The sequence below is a fragment of the Petaurus breviceps genome, unplaced genomic scaffold (genome assembly GCF_028583685.1).
Source record: "Petaurus breviceps papuanus isolate PSGF00001 unplaced genomic scaffold, PetGlider_PUasm1.0 90760, whole genome shotgun sequence".
Classification (NCBI taxonomy): Eukaryota; Metazoa; Chordata; class Mammalia; order Diprotodontia; family Petauridae; genus Petaurus; species Petaurus breviceps.
This window is the reverse complement of record NW_027187338.1, coordinates 6,843,599-6,856,101: the sequence shown is the minus strand read 5'-3', so window position 1 is coordinate 6,856,101 and position 12,503 is coordinate 6,843,599. Positions and strand designations below refer to the sequence as shown.

Here is a 12,503-nt window from a genome sequence, read left to right as displayed (position 1 = left end):
CCCCAGAGCCCACTCTGACCTCTTGGCAGAGGTCTGTCTAGCTGTCCCCCTGCCATCCCACCTAGAGCTCAGGTTGGATCCTCTCCTCCGTCATCATCTTAATTCTTTCCACTGTTCCAAAAACTTGAAAGCACTATATAAATGTGATATTGTGGAGAAAGACGATTAGGTAGATTCTGCTCCAGCATCAGAGGGCAGAATTTAGGGAGATTATAGGGAGGCAGATTTTGGCTTAACTTTAGGAAAAATCACTTAACAATGAGAGCTGTCTCCAAGTATTATGTGCTGCCTGGGGGAGGTAGTGAATTCCCCTAGTCAGTTAGCTAGTTAGTAAGGTAGCTGACATCAAGAAGATCCGAGTTCAAATCTAGCCTCGGACATTTACTAGCTGTGTGACATTGGGCACTTAACCTCTGTTTGCTTTAGGTGGGGATAATAATAGCAGGTATCTCACAGGGTTGTTGTGGGGATCAAATGAGATATTTGTGAGGTGCTCGGTACAGCACGTGGAGCAATATGCAGAACTCATAGTCCATGCTAGTTAAATGTTCATTCCCTTCTCCCAAGACCGGCAGCTTGCACTGGATGACTGTCTGGCTCTGGGTCTATCAGATCCCTGCCCTTCTCTGGTCTTCAGTTTATCTGTAAACCCACAAGATCCCCTCTGGCTCTGAAAACTAGGAGCCTAGAAATGTGTTTTATACGATCTTAGTTTATTTAGTGGTATTTTCAGATGATTATCCCAATCTTTTCTGATGTCCTAGAAAATATTCTTGTGAGCCTCCTATATTATTTTGACCTACAGAGCCTTTTCATCAACAAAGTCTTATATGATTAGAAGGCATCATCTTTGCTTGTAGATTAGAGCCATGAGACCTTAAGAGTTCAGAGTCACGGCAGCTACACGGAGGCCCTTCCTGCTCATCCATTAATATCCTCCGCTCTGACATTGCTATATAAGGAGCAGGAGAAGTACGGGTTGACAGGCAGGATGAGGCCAGATTGTGGAGATCTTTGAAGCCACAGGCTGAGAGGACACTTGCCCATAAAATGTTCTGAGTGGTAGCGGTAAGTGAGCCTAATGGCTCCTCCTGGGAATCCTCTCTTTGCAGATGCCCCTGGCATTTTGTCACAATTACACACATGGTGATGAGACTGTGGAGATTATGATAGTGCCAGGCACATGGAGATCAGTCAGTTGAATCACCAAGCTGCCAGGCCTCAACCCAGAGGGAAAGGAGCAGGGAAGCCAAACCCTAGCCAATGAACTGAGTGCAACCCCCCTAGGATTCTGCCAATGAGGGTGCTGGCCCCTGCTCCAAGTCTATAGTTATGGTCATGTGTTTTATGCACCTATGATCTGGCAGGTGGTGGGAGGACTCAGGAGAATGATCCCTGAAAATTCTGTGAAGATGGGGAGGAGGCATCTGAATGTGGAGGAATACAAGAAAAAGAAAGAGCAGAAAGAAATATGTAATAAGCCAAGGAAGGAAAAAAGGGGACACATACTTAATATGTGGTGTCAAAAGGTCCACAGACCCATCTCAAGGTTGATCCTTCCTCCAGATGCTCAAGGAATCTACCTGCAGAGAGCCAGCTGTCTCCCACCCCCTGTGTTCATTGCCATCATCAGCATTCTCCAGGTAGATATGTGCTTATGGGGAGGGAAGAGGGGAAGAAGAGGATGAGAGGGAGTCCATAGATCAGCATTCCCGGGTGACAGAAACAAACTCTGCAGCCTACATCCACAAGGGACAGAGGAAGGAATGAACCTGGAGCAGAAAAGACAAGCGACAGAATATCTACCAAGTAATGGCCAGATGCTCTCTCCAGCTCACTCCTCAGACTTTTCCCATGTTCTTCTTTCTTCCTGCCCTTCCTAGTTCTGGCTTAATGCCTACTCCCACATCACTTTTACTCCCATCTCTTTCTCTCAACAACTCTTTGTTGAGGGTGGTCTCAGAATTCTGTCTACTTTAAAATAAAGGTTAATCGATACTTTTTTATTTTCACATCATAGTCAATTCTGGAATCCCCCCCACCCAGAACCCTAACACTGACCCCTCCCTTGTAGTAACAACAGTAACAAACAAATAAGCAAAAAACACCTATAAAGTGACTTTGTTCTGACAGCATATCTCTCAGCTGAAAGAAAGAAGAAGCTGTGTTTCAAAATCTGTTCTTGGGAGCCAAGATTGGTCATTACAATTACTTAAGAGTTCCTGCCCACACATTTGCTAAGAGATTAAATTACATTTCTCAAAGAATTTAACCACAGATAGAGCGGTGATGCCATTGCTTAAGCAAAATAATTATGGAGGTTGCTTTTGCCATATGATTTCAAGGATGTGGTGAACACCCCTCATCCCAAATCTGTTCAGTGATACTCACATGGAAAAGAATGAATTAAAAAGCAGTTAAGTGCTTACTGAACACATCAAACTGAGATGAATATGATGTCTTAAGGTGACACTAATGTTTAAATGACTGATGATAGTTTTCTTCATCCTGAGAACAGGTTCTGTTAGGGACAGAGGAGAATGTCTGAACTGGATGAAAAACAGGGTAGGAATGGGTAAAAGAGAAATGCAAAACAGATAGGCTGAATGTAATGAAGATAATTCGATGGTTTCACAGTTTTGTCCGGGGCTGGTGCTGATCCCACTGACCACTAGGATGTGGATACAGTGCGATACACAGGGACATGGAACGCTCACACCATTCATGTCTTGTTATTCCCAGTCATCTCTTGCTGGGCACCCTGCTTAGCAGCCACCCCATTTTAAATAAAGGCACTTTATCTATGGGTTTAGCTGGGCCATTCTTTGGACTTGGATGAAGCATCATTAACATTATTTGTCACTGCTTGTCAGCTAGGTATTTTCGTTTACTATGCCTTCTGGAAGCCCCAGGAAGAGTGGGACAACCCAGACGTAGGCATCTGGAAGAGTCCATTCATCTATCGGCCAGACAAGAGGAAACAGGCTTGGAGGTTCATCTCTTACATGATGGTGCATGCTGGGTAAGAAATAAGAGATGGGATCTGATGCTGACTGTTGGAAAGAATGCTTTACATATTTGTATAAATAATGTTATATTATATATGTATCTATGTAAATACATATCTGTGTAACATATTCATAGGGAAAGATAGCACTGCACGGAAGTCCCATAGCTCTACTACTTAACTACATAGATAATTTGGGGTCAAGTTATTTCTCTCTCTGTGCCCCAGTTTTCTCATCTATAAAATGAAGAGAGTTAGACTAGGTGATCTTTAAAGCTCCTTATCCCAGCTCTATATCCTAAGTCCTATAAACTTCAAAACCAGAGAGGTCGAGTGATTTGCCCAGTGGAAACATTTATATAAAGTTCTTTGAAAACTTTAAAGTCCCATATGGATGACGGTGGTGGTGGTGGCGATGAAGATGATGATGATTCTTTTTCACTGGAGGGCTGGATGGCCAGTACAGATTGGGTATACTGTGAAAGGATTAGTTGGTTAGTTACAGGTTGGACCACAACAACAGGTCTCTTTTTGCTGCAATTCTTTTTTTTTTTAAACATTGTTTTTTTTATTTTTTGCCTTTTTTGGAGAGAGGAAGACAGGACAATTGGGGTTAAGTGACTTGCTCAAGATCACACAGCTAGTAAGTATTAAATGTATGAGTCTGGATTTGAGCTCAGGTTCTCCTGACTCCAGGGCTGATGCTCTATTCACTTTGCCACCTAGCTGCCCCATGCATTTCTTTTTTTTCTGCAGACTCCTAAGCACAAAACAAAAACAAAACCCCACAAACTACACTGTTATCAAACTCCAGCAATAACATTGATGTCAGCCTCTAGGTTAAGCATACACATAAAGGTGACACAATATCCTAACACCTAAGGAATCCCTCCAAGAAGGCTTCTGAGTGGTTGCTGATCACATCACAGGCTTCCATATCTACACACTGATGATGAGATTCTTGTTTTCCCTTGCAGATTTCAGCACATTTGTGGAAATGTACTTATGCAGCTTCTTTTGGGACTTCCCTTGGAAATGGTTCACAAAGGTCATCGAGTGGGGCTGGTCTACCTGTCAGGAGTGATTGCAGGTCGGTATTCTGGGGACAGACACAAACTCTATGTGGTATTGGTTGGTTGCTCTATCCACAATGGTAAACAGCCAAGTAAACAGCCAACATGTAGTGCACTGGCCTAGGGATGGGCTGAATTGTTTCTTCATATCTGGCTTGTATAAACCGCCAAGTGCAGCCTATGATTGTGTTCTCAGAAAATATCAATGAAATTGAAGGAGTCAGAGAGCAGGCATGGCTAAAAATGAAACTTTAAACTTAAATGGGAAAAAAACCCTTTTCATAAGCAAATATATTCTAACATGGTAATTCTCTTTGTTTATGTATAGCTATGCCACTCTTCCTCACCTCCATCCCCACCTCCCCCACTCCTGATCCTTTTCAAAGAGATCTTTTGGGGATGTAGTCTATATTTGGATCAATATGGCATTTATTAAGCAATGACAGGGGCTCTAGAGAGTACAGAAGTGACAAGACATGGCCTATTCTCAGAGAGTTCAGGAAATAAAATTATCTATCTGGAGCCATTAGAAAAGTCATGAAGGGCTTAATTGTGTGGTAGTGCTGAATGACTCCCACAGCAGCCAAGGGAAGAGACAGAAATAGGAGAAGTCAGGACCTGTGTTTGGCCTCTTTGAGGGGAGAAGACAGACTAATGTGTACAGTTGTGACCATGGAAACGAACATGGCACGTTAGAATATGGTAAAGTTCTCTTCCACTAGTGATGATGGAACGAGGTACGAAAGCACTGGGGAGCAGCCTTGTGAGAGGGGGTGTAAGAAGTGTTGGAATCAGGAGAGCTAGGTTCTAATCCTTACTCAGCAACTCTATAGATGTGGGGCACTGGCAACCTGCCAGACTCCTTTGTAAATGAGTTTACTCATTTGTAAAATGAGGGTGATAACTGTTTTGAGGAAAACTGCTTATAAGTCTTAAAGCACTATAGAAATGTAAATGATTAAATAAGGCTAGATTGAAGGAGTGGGCTCTACTTTTATTAGCGGCAGAGGAATTTGAATTTGATGCCACAGGCCAAAGATAGCCCCTGAAGGGTAAGCAAGGAAGGATGGGAAAAGGCAGAGATCAAGGAGGAGAGCTGAGAAACGTAGATGAAAGTATATTCAGAACATACTGTGGTGACTGGTTAGCTTGAGGAGCCCTGCCTTGGGATGCCAGGTCCTTCTCATATGTATTGCTTCTATTTGATATCAAGGTTTGGAAAAAATAAATTTGGAGGCCTTTGTTGGTGTATTAAAATATAGGAAAAACACCTTGAACTTCTGCTCTATCCTAGAGAAATGTGGCTCTCAGTTCAATTAATTTATTAGACATTCATTAAGTATGGTGTGTCCAGCATTGTATTAGGTGTTAGGATAGACACGAAGAAAATTAAGATTGGGTCCCTGTCTTCAGGAAGTTCACAGTTAAGTAGAGGGGACATAATACATATTTCCAGGAATAACAATAATGAACATAGAAGATTTGAAAAGGGCCTGGTTTCAAATCTCGACTGTGCTATTTACTAGAAGATACACAATATTAGAGACATCTCCACTCCACATGTTCGTGTGGACTTTCTGTGCCCGACCTGTGGGAGAGCCTTCTAGCTCATATTGGTTTCATCAGCCAGAGTAGGACATACTGTCCTTGACCCCAACATAGTGATGTCATTTTGGTTCTTTTTGATAACAAGGTCAACAACCGCCTGTGTAGCCTTTGGCAAGTCACTTAATCTCTTTGGGTTTGTTTTCTCATTTCTAAAATCAGAGTACTGAACTAGACGATCCCTGATTTTGTAATCACATGATATCACAAGTCTGAGGAGAGAAAGATTGTTTTCAACTTGGGACTATGGATGAGTGTGATCAAGGAGGGCTTCTTAGAGAAGTGGCCTTGGAACTGGGTCTTGGATGGGTGGGAGGAGATGGGAGGATGGGCACTGCATGCCTAAGGAACAGTGTGCACCAAAGCATGGAAGAGGAGAAAGTGCTCAGCAGGCACAGGGAACCACAAGGCACATACTGCAGTGCAGAGCGCAGGGCCCATGAGTTAAAGCAGGAGGGAGGGGAAGGCCATGGACAGAACTGGACTTAACGTTTGAACTTTCCAATAAGGAGTCTGGGGTAAAGGAATGAGTGACAAGATGGAGCTGTGTATTAGGAGAAGGTTGAAGTCAGAGAGAAGGAACACTGCAGGTGGGGAGACTTGCAGTCATAGCCATACCATAGTCCATCCTCTCTTTGCTTCTTTCACTTCTGATGCCTCTGATTTTCTGAATTTCTTTCATTTCTGTAGGATCTCTTGGGAGTTCCATCTGTGATCCCTTCCAGGCTCTAGTGGGTGCTTCAGGAGGAGTCTATGCTCTCATGGGAGGCTACTTTATGAATGTTTTAGTGGTAAGAACTCTTTCAGGGAACTGGGAATACAAACTGGCAGATTTTTTTTTACTGGTATTTGATTCAGGGATAATAATTGTTACCAATATTTACTTATATATTCATATACATCCTCAACTTGAGTGTTATACAAGTGGCAAACACTGGTTTCTTGAATAGAAATAAACTAGTCGTATTTTAAAAATACAACCAGTGGGGAAAATGGGATTATTATCAAATTCCTTCCAAATATGGAAATCAATCAGAACAAACAAAATTTAGGTGGCTTTTCTTGTAGTATCTTCCTTGGGAATAGGGTTCTGGTTAATTTGAAAGGGAAGAAAGAAACAATTTGGTTATATACTTGAAGATGGAAACTTTATACTCTCTTTAATTTGCTTGCCTTAAACAATGCTTTCTTTTGCAAAATGGTGAGTTAGTAGCAAGTGCTACTCTCCTACCTACTTGTTCTTTGGGGCAAATCAGTCATTTAATCTTTTAAACTTCCCATTCCTCGATCTGCAGTGTGAATAATAATAATACATGTATATACATTTTGTTGGATTGAATGAAGTAATGGATGTAAATATGGAATGAAAATAAATGGATGTAAATTAAATAATACATATAAAGCACTTTGTGCCCTTATGATGCTGGAGAAACATAAGCAATATTAATATTAAATTCATGTTTTATGTTGATTATTATGAGGAGGATGAACTGAGATGTTTTCTGAGTACATGCAGTATCTGATACTTTTGTTTTTTTCTTCTGGCAAGAATTTTAAAAACATGGTTCCTTTGTTTGGACTTTTCAGACTAATGCTCCTCCTGTTCATTCGTAAGTATTCAATCTTTGTTGTTATCTTACATTTTTAGTTTGAAAAGTTCAATGTAGCTAAACCACCTCTTAAAAAACTGAATGTCAAATCAACTCCAAAGGACTGATGAAGGAAGATGCTATTATCCACTTCTAAAGAAAGAACTGTTAAATAGAGGTATACATACTCTAGGTTATGTTATATAGGTAGATATAGATATAGATATGTCTGTGACAAATAGTGGCCCTCTCTGGTGCAGGATGGGGAAGGAAGTTTCAGAGCTTAAAAAGTAATAAAAAAGTACAATGAGTTTTTTTTTAACTAAAAAAAAAAGGAAACATGCAAAATTAAAAAAAAAATAACTGAATGTGTGTTTTAGTTATGCTGATATGATATGACCACAGTGTATTTTGGTTACTTACTCCAAACAGCAAAGCATAAATTGTGGGTGTGTTTGGTTAATTAGGAGAAAAACTTTCTTTCCTGGCGTTATTTTAATATGAATAGCTATTTCTTTAAATTATTAACTTTTACTAGTAAAGGAAATAATTCTTTTAGAGGAAACTTTTGGTCCTTTGGAAAAAAATAAAAGCTTAAAAATACAATTTGTCACTGTTCTCACTGTATCATGTCATATCCTATCCCCTACATCATCTTGACCTGAATCTTTGTGGTTGATGAATTGTTTCAGTCTTGTCTGATTCTTTGTGACCACATTTGGAGTTTTCCTGGCAAAGATACTGGAGTGGTTTGCCATTTCCTTCTCCAGTTCATTTTACAGATGAAACTGAGACAGAGAGGGTAAATGATTTGGCCAGGGTCACACAGCTAGTAAGTGTCAAGTGTCTGAGGCTGGATTTGAACTCAGGTCCTTCTGACTCTGGGACAGTTGCTCTCTCTACTAGGACCCCTAGCTGCCCACCCTGAATCTTAGCTTAGAGTAAAAGATCCTCCCTCACCTAGGTACTTAGATGGTACAATAGATGGATTGCTCACCCTGGAATCAGAATGACCTGACTTAAAATATGACCTCAGACACTTAATAGCTGTGTGCCCCTGACCAAGCCACTTAACCACTGTTTGCCTCATCTGTAAAATGGGATAATAATCACAGCTACCCCTTAAGAATTCTGTGAGGGTAAAATGAAGTATTTGTGAAGTGTTTAACACAGTGCCTGGCACATAGTAGGGCTATATAAATGGTAGCTATTACGTGCCTGACTTCAAAGTGACCCTCTTGTGCTTTTAAAGATGGAACAGATCCTGTGCCCCTCCCCCCAAGTTATCATTTAATAGAAAATTCTCATTTTACTTAGAGTCCCAGAGAGGCTAAGTGACAGTTAGTAGTTTTTGCCTAACCTGTCAATATTCTCAAAGCTTTTTTTTTTTTTCATGAATTTGTGGATGAAGGTAGCCAGAAAAATTTCTTCTAAAACCTTTAAGAGGCTTGCATGTTACTTAGATCATTGTCAGGAAACCTAGATCCAGTTTTGGATCTGAGATTTAAACTGACTTCGTCACAGAAGTCCAAAACAGTTTCTCCTCTCCCAGTAAGTAGTCTGATTAAATTTTCAGATCCTGAATAAAGGTTAGAGAGGGAGGGATTCCCATTTCCCCATGCCTGACCTCCCTTCATCTGCTACTCTCATCCTCCTCAGCTGATATTTTCTGTTATCCTTAGCACGAAGCCACCATGACCAGAGTTTGAAAGGGGTGAATAAAAGTCTCAAATTCAGCCATTTGCTGCCTGATATTTTTGTTATCTTGAATCTCTCACGTTGCTTTAGTGGCTTAAAATTAGAGGCACAATAGAAGCCTCCTGATTCCTTTTTGTCCTTTAATTATCCATGCTCTCCCAACAACATTTATGAATAAGCTGCTCACATCAAGTACTTGCCGATCCTGGGGAAGGTACAATATTTAGACAAGAACCAGTCTTTACCCTGGAGAAGCTGCCAGTCTACTCAGGGCTGAGACACAAACACAGAGTGGATAGAGGCCTAAGGTCCAAGCCAGGAAGACCTACATTCAAATTCAGCCTCTGATACCTGTTAGCTGTGTGATCCCCAGCAAGGCACTTTATCTCTATCTGCCTCAGCTCCCTTACCTGTAAAATGGTGATAATAATAACAGTGGCACCTGCCCCAAAGGGTTGTTTTGTGCCTCAAATGAAATAATGGAAGTAGAGTGCTCTGCAAATGTGAAAGTGTCATATAGATGCCTCTTATTATTATTACTGTAAATGGACAAGAGAGACACAGACCCAGTGCTATCTGAAGGGGGAAGATCATTCCTGATGGGGAAATCATCAGGGAAGCCTTCCTCAAGAAGCTGTATTTGATTTGGAATTTGAAAGGCGGGAAGGAACTTAACTGAATGAAGCTCGAGGTCACTTTAGGCAAAGGGAATAGTATGATTAAAAGCCAGGAGACATATAAGCTCAGTCTATGCTCAGACAGCAGAGAAGAGTCCAGACTGGCATTGGTCCAGAGGATTTTAGAGGTGGAAGGGACTTTGGAAATCATTTAGTCCAACAACTTAATTTTCCAGATAAAGAAATAGTCCCAGAGAGGTCACGTGCCACAGGTGGTGAGAGGTTATCAGAGCTGGGATTTGGACCTGCACTGTCTGTTTCAAGTCCAGTGTTCTTTCCAGGTGGCCCAAGCATAGAGTGAGTGGAAGGGAAACTTGTTCTATGTGTTAAGTGCCTACAGATGGAATAGCACAATCCTAAACCAGATTGCCTAATGGCAGTTCCTGTATTGTACCATTTCATCCATTACCACCAGAAAACAATTGGAACTGCCAAAAAGTGGTTCCAATAACAGACCAGCTGAAGGTGTGCTGACCCCTTAGTCATGCCTCCCCACTTTTTCTGTTCTTTGAACCCCTTTCAACAACAACAAAACATCTTGTGAACTCCTGGGGTAATTTAATATGCCACTTACAATATTCTTTATAATTATTTAATGTTTAAGGTGCTATTAAGGAATTTAGAGGGAACCAGTTGGACCATTGCTATGAACCACAAAGTGGGAATTACTGTCCTAGGAGGGTAGGATTTGGATTGGTGAAGGGTGGTGATGTTGCTGAATTGTGGTATAGGAATTCTAGCGTCAAAGAATCTGCCACAGGTTAAGAGGTAACCACAGGACTGCAAACTCTCTTAGGTGATAATCTCAGATCAAAATGAGAGATTATACTCTAGGGGAAAGTATACTACTGCACTTGGAGTCAGGAGACCAAGCTTTGAATACTTCCCCTGATATTTACAACACCTTGGGCAAGTCATTTTTTTCTCTCTGGGCCTCAGTTTCTTCATTTGTTAAAAAGTAAATAATGATAATTTTATGCTATCTACCCCCACAGGGTTCTTGTGGGAAAAAGGCCTTGTAAGCCTTAAATCACCACAGAAATGTGGATCATTATTACAACACACCTCAAAAGTCAGAAGAGAGAAGGAGAAGTACATTTCAAATAAATGTTTGAATTCTTGTTAGGGAGATCCACCAGAACTCACAACTTCAACATACACCTTCTAATGGCATATGAGTGGATTTCATTTATCCAGAGTTTCCTTTTCCCAAAACCGACTCAGTTAATAACAGACTGACTATATTTGAATAAGAAATCAGGAAAAAAATAGTTTTGTCCCAAGATGTTTTTCAACTTTAAGTACTTTAAGTAACTACAGGTTATAGGGTCATAGCTGTTGCTTCACACATTGTTCCAAGGCTTGGACAGTGACTGAGCTGTCTATAGCCTTTTGCATCACAGCCTAAACATTTTGTATGGATGCAACTATGCCCAATTTGGTGGGCACGTGGCCCTATTTAGATCAGGGTAGGGCAAGAAAGGGAGCTCTGGCTTTGGAGTCAGAGCTCCTGGGTCTGAATTCTAGCTCTGTTCCTTCTACCTATGTGACTGATCTCCCTCATATCTAAAATGAGGGAGGAATTGACCTATCTGGCCTTTCTAGCTTCAACCCCTACTATCCTAGACCTTTCTATAGAACAATTTTAGATATGAAAACATTTACCTTCCCCGATTTTTAACTTCCCACAAATCCTGTCAAAGTATAGGTAAAATATATTTCACTTTATAAAACAGATATACTCTTGGAAAAACGATCCACAAAATTTTGTAAGGTGAATCACAGTTTTAAAGATGTATTTGTTAGTGTAGACATAGCTGCCAACAAAGAGACTCACATAAACAAATTAACAGGCAAAATCCTATCCATAATTCCTTAACCTTTAAAAGCAGAATCAAGGGGGTGGCTAGGTGGTGCAGTGAATAGAGCACCAGCCCTGAAGTCAGAAGGACTTGGATTCAAATCTGGCCTCAGACACAACACACACACACACACACACACACACACACACACACACACACACACAAACCTAGCTGTGTGACCTTGGGCAAGTCATTTAATCCCAATTGCCCTGCCCTCCCTCCTCCAAAAAGCAAAAAAAAAAAAAAAAGTAGAATCAAAAGAACTAAATAATTGGGTAAGATGCCTTCCTCCCCTTCCTGCCCAGGTTCCTTAGCTTTGGTCCTGCTTTCCTTGTTTCTCAGTTAAACCACATTTTAATTAGTAGAAGAAGGATTGGAGCAGCTAGGTGGCACATTGAATAAAGCACCAGCCCTCGGGTCAGGAGGACCTGAGTTCAAATTTGATCTCAGAAACTTAACACTTACCAGCCATGTGACCTTGGGCAAGTCACTTAACTCCAAATGCCCTGCCTTCCCCCCCTCCAAAAAAAAAAAAAAAGCAAAGGAGGATTAAATTATTTATGCAACAATCACTCAATATTTGTATATTGAAAGAATTTTGCAGGAATTTCAGAGTACTTCAGTCCAGACTTTAGAGATAACCCAAACCCTTATTTTACAATGGAGAAAACAGAGAACCCTAGTTGGGAAGCAACTTGCCCAAGCAGGTTAGAGGTGAGTCTGGGACTAGAACTCAGGTCTCTTGACTTTCAGCTTGAACTTCACTCAGCCCACTCTCTTAAATTGTTTTTTTCTCCTAAAAGTTAAAATTCTTAGCTTTTTATGTACAGTAGATAGGTTTTTTTTTTAAATGGTGACAAATAAGGCTGGAAATAAAATTTCTCCTTTTGGTTTTCTGAAGCAATATAAAGCTCTTATGGATTGTCTAGTATGAGTGCTAGAAAACTGCCTTCCCAACACTAGGTTCAAATCATCATTTTCCTGTGAATGCC

The 12,503-nt window shown here is 40.8% G+C and overlaps 1 protein-coding gene across 1 annotated transcript in view; it reads left to right on the top strand.

The window, feature by feature from the left end:
* The window catches only part of RHBDL2 (rhomboid like 2), a 49,872-nt gene that overhangs the window by 31,475 nt on the left and 5,894 nt on the right, over positions 1–12,503 (top strand). The window contains exons 2-5 of the mRNA XM_069067991.1: positions 2,874–3,022; positions 3,985–4,097; positions 6,376–6,476; positions 7,235–7,295. Coding sequence (XP_068924092.1) covers positions 2,874–3,022; positions 3,985–4,097; positions 6,376–6,476; positions 7,235–7,295 — 424 coding nt within the window. The remainder of the gene's footprint in view (positions 1–2,873; positions 3,023–3,984; positions 4,098–6,375; positions 6,477–7,234; positions 7,296–12,503) is intronic.